The sequence below is a fragment of the Falco naumanni genome, chromosome 20 (genome assembly GCF_017639655.2).
Source record: "Falco naumanni isolate bFalNau1 chromosome 20, bFalNau1.pat, whole genome shotgun sequence".
Taxonomy (NCBI): Eukaryota; Metazoa; Chordata; class Aves; order Falconiformes; family Falconidae; genus Falco; species Falco naumanni.
The window spans coordinates 608,120-612,122 of record NC_054073.1 but is presented as its reverse complement, the minus strand read 5'-3'; the positions used below and the strand labels follow the sequence as shown (position 1 = coordinate 612,122).

Genomic DNA, 4,003 nt, shown 5'->3' with positions numbered 1-4,003 from the left:
ATCTGACCCAATAGTTTAGGAGTTGAGCTGGCATCAGAGAGCAGGTAAGCAGATTAATCCGATTTCTATAAACTCCATAAACCCAATTCCTGGACAAGGGCCAGATCAAGTAGCCTTCAAGTAGTGCTAATATTCAGTTTAGTGTTTCCAGTGCAGGTAGCAAAATATTAACCTGATGATAACATCGTGCCCTGTCATCCGAATGTCCTTAATTAACATCTGTAAAGTCCTTTCATCTCAGAGAGACGCACAGTGCCACATGGGACACGGTTGTGGGGGCTATTATTATTCCCAATTAAGCACAGGGGAAACTGAGGCACATTGCACTGTGGTCACTTGGCAGCGCAGCGTGAGTCAGAGCCAGGGTCAGAACCTGACTCCATTGCTGCCACCTCCAAAACAAGTCCCGTGCTCCAGCGGCCCCTCCACCCCATGAGTGGGCACCCCTGTGCCACCCAGCTACCCACCACCCAGGAAGATTGTCCTAATGATCCCCTCTGTGGGGGGATCTGTGAGCCCAGTGGGCTCTGGCTCCTATGGGAAAGCCACAGTGGTGGTGCAGCTCCTCAGAAGGCCCCAGAAGGCTTATGTCTTGGTTTTCAAGGGAGGGCAAAACGTTGGGTTGTGAGAGCATCTCTGACTCTGCGAGGAGGAAGGAGGCCCACGGTCACTGCTGCTCTGCACGCTGCCAAAGCATCGTCGCTGGACATTCAGGAGAAGGTGTGAAAAGGTTCTGCTCCCCCATGACCCACTGAGCACCCGGGGGAAGCAACCAGATGCCACCTCGACATTGCTAGATGCTCAGGTCTCAGACACCAAGGGCAGCCCGTGGTGGCACCCCAAGGTCACCGAGCAAGGCAGAGCAGGGCAGGATGCAGGGCAGCGTCCCAGCCCCGGTCACACCCTCCTCTTCCTCTTGCGACACTTGTTTTTTGCCCTCCAAATACACATGATCTACTTAGCGTGAGCTCTACTCATGTTCCTAATGATAGGGCATATTACAGGATTTTTATATTTTTCAGACAGGAGTTCACTATATTTAATAAAGAAGAACAACCAGAGGGCAAAAAGACAAGATATTTAATCTGAGGTCAGACAACTATATTTATTTAAGTATGTATATATATGTATAAGTATACATATATATTTATATGGTTTGTTTTCAATACAGTGTAGCGTACACATCTTCAGGCAGCATAAAGAATATAGCTAACTGTTTTTATAGCTCAAGCACTTATAAAAGAGTCGTGCTACAACCTGCAGCATTATTCCAAACACTTTCTTCTGTTTCAAGTATTGTGTTTTCAATATTAATTAAAGCAACCAAGTGAATAAAACACTTTCATGCATATCATTTCAGCAAGGACCAACTTCACCGAGCCAGAAATCCTGTCTTGTTGGGGAACTCTACTGAAGAGAGCGCAGAGTCTGTGTTTAGAAGCAGCAGGGATTTCTGGCCACCTTCCGAAACGAAGGCTGTTGGCGTGAGATTTGAATACCGTTTGCTTAGCAAATTTATCTTTGACTTCCAAATCTGAGAGCAAAAACAGCTGTTGGGAGAACTTGCAGCTTCGTGGAATCCAAGAGAATTCGTTGTCTCCCAAGGCATGGACCAGCCCCCGGCACTGCCAGCCCTATTGATGCTGTTGTGACCTGGACTCCTTAAATATTTTTTTTTAAAAAATTTGTTTTTTAATCGCTACTCATTTCAATTAAGTGAGAATTGAATAGCATCCCACTAAACTATGCCTTGTAGCAGATCAAGGTACAAGCCACAGGCACCTGGAGTGCAGCCATGGAAACAGTGTATCACACCTTGGCTTGAAATAGAGCTGAGCTACAGGGGAAGTACTGGAAAATGGAGATAAAGCAGAGTTCAGCAATAGCAACTAGTTGGCAGGTGGGACGAGGAGAAAAAGAACCCCTGCCCCAAAGCTGTACCTCACTCTCTTCCCGTGGACCTTCCTTTCTCCTGCTCCTTCTTACCAGGGCCATTTGGACGCAGAGCAGTACTTCTTAGAGTGACTTGAAATTTTTACTCCACCCGACTGACTTTGCTGTGGGACACACTTGGTGGCACACTGCTGCTGTGGGACACCTTTGGTGGCACACTGCTGTGGGACACCTTTGGTCACACACTGCTGTGGGACACACTTGGTGGCACACTGCTGCTGTGGGATACCCTTGGTCACACACTGCTGTGGGACACACTTGGTGGCACACTGCTGCTGTGGGACACCCTTGGTCACACACTGCTGTGGGACACCCTTGGTCATACACTGCTGTGGGACACCTTTGGTCGCACACTGCTGCTGTGGGACACCCTTGGTCACACACTGCTGTGGGACACCCTTGGTGGCACACTGCTGTGGTGGGACACCCTTGGTCACACACTGCTGTGGGACACACTTGGTGGCACACTGCTGTGGTGGGACACCCTTGGTCACACACTGCTGTGGGACACCCTTGGTGGCACACTGCTGTGGTGGGACACCCTTGGTCACACACTGCTGTGGGACACCCTTGGTCATACACTGCTGTGGGACACCCTTGGTCATACACTGCTGTGGGACACCTTTGGTCGCACACTGCTGCTGTGGGACACCCTTGGTCACACACTGCTGTGGGACACCCTTGGTGGCACACTGCTGTGGTGGGACACCCTTGGTCACACACTGCTGTGGGACACACTTGGTGGCACACTGCTGTGGTGGGACACCCTTGGTCACACACTGCTGTGGGACACACTTGGTGGCACACTGCTGCTGTGGGACACCCTTGGTCACACACTGCTGTGGGACACACTTGGTGGGACACTGCTGTGGGACACCTTTGGTCGCACACTGCTGCTGAGAGACACCCTTGGTCACACACTGCTGCTGCAAGACACAAGTTGTCCCACACTGCTGTGAGTCACACTTGGTGGCACACTGCTGTGGGATACAAATGCTAGCACCCTGGGTGGCACACTGCTGTGGGACACACTTGGTCACGCACCTGGTGGCACACTGCTGCGGGACATACGTGGTGGCACACTGCTGCGGGGCACAAGAGGTCACAAACCGGTGCGAGACACCCTTGGTCGCACGCTGCTGCGGGACGCATGTGGTGACGCACCTGGTCGCGCACTGCTGCTGTGGGAAGTACATGGTCACACGCTGCTGTGGGATGCACTTGGTGGCACACTGCTGCTGTGGGACACTCTTGGTCAGGTACGGCTGCTGTGGCACACACGTGGTGATGCACCTGGTCGCACACGGCTGCTGCGGGACGCACTCTGTCACACGCTGCTGCGGCACGCTGGTGGTCTCACGCTGCTGCTGCGGCACACACTTGGTCACACAAGGCTGCTGCAACACCCCCTCAGTCGCACACTGCTGCTGTGGCACGCAAGTTGTCACACACCGGGTGACACGTGGCTGCTGGAGGATGCGCTGCGGCATGCACTGCTGCTGCGGCACACACTGGGTTGCGTATTGCTGCCGTGGCACGCACTGGGTCACACACTGCTGTTGGGAGAAGCTGGAGGACATGATCCGCTGCCGGGGGGCGCAGGGGGTCACATACTGTGGGCTGCACAGCGCCGAGTGCCAGGTAGGCACTGACAGCTGTCTGGCAGCGTAGGTTGGTGGGCACTGGATGGGGACGGGGTTCTGGTAGACTGGAGGGAGGCACTGGTGTAGGTAGCACGACATCTCTGTAAGGTTTTGGCAGGACTGGAATGACACGTGAGAAAGCAGAGCCTTTAGACAGGCACCCGCCTGGGTTTCTCATGGTCCTGCTACTGCCCACACTGCGGGACTGGCTCGCTTCACAGGGTGCTGGAGACACGTCCCGCCTATGCCACGGTCTCAAAACCAGCAACCGAGGACCCAACCCATCATTTTAAATTCTGAAACATGGCACTAAGTCAAAGAGTAGAGAAATGCAGAGACAGGCAGCATTAAATACCTCCCCCAACTGCAACTCCTTCCCCACCACCTGGACCTCCTCCACAGGGGAA

General features: G+C 53.1%; 1 protein-coding gene across 1 annotated transcript; it reads right to left on the bottom strand.

Annotated features, from left to right (window-relative positions):
* Positions 1–1,982: 1,982 nt before the first annotated feature.
* LOC121099453 (keratin-associated protein 10-4-like) lies at positions 1,983–3,695 on the bottom strand. The gene is made up of 2 exons (XM_040618380.1): positions 2,673–3,695; positions 1,983–2,420 (listed from the first exon to the last, which is right to left on the bottom strand). The coding sequence occupies exons 1-2, from the start codon at positions 3,693–3,695 to the stop codon at positions 1,983–1,985; spliced, it is 1,461 nt and encodes a 486-aa protein (XP_040474314.1).
* Between the last annotated feature and the right edge of the window lie 308 nt (positions 3,696–4,003).

What these genes read in the sequence shown, in the direction of transcription:
- LOC121099453 (XM_040618380.1), bottom strand. Translation starts at nt 3,695, where the DNA reads ATGTCGTGCTACCTACACCAGTGCCTCCCTCCAGTCTACCAGAACCCC. An exon ending in AGTGTGTCCCACAGCAGTGT is followed by an intron (nt 2,421 to 2,672) that starts GTGACCAAGGGT and finishes CCACCACAGCAG; the next exon opens with TGTGCCACCAAGTGTGTCCC.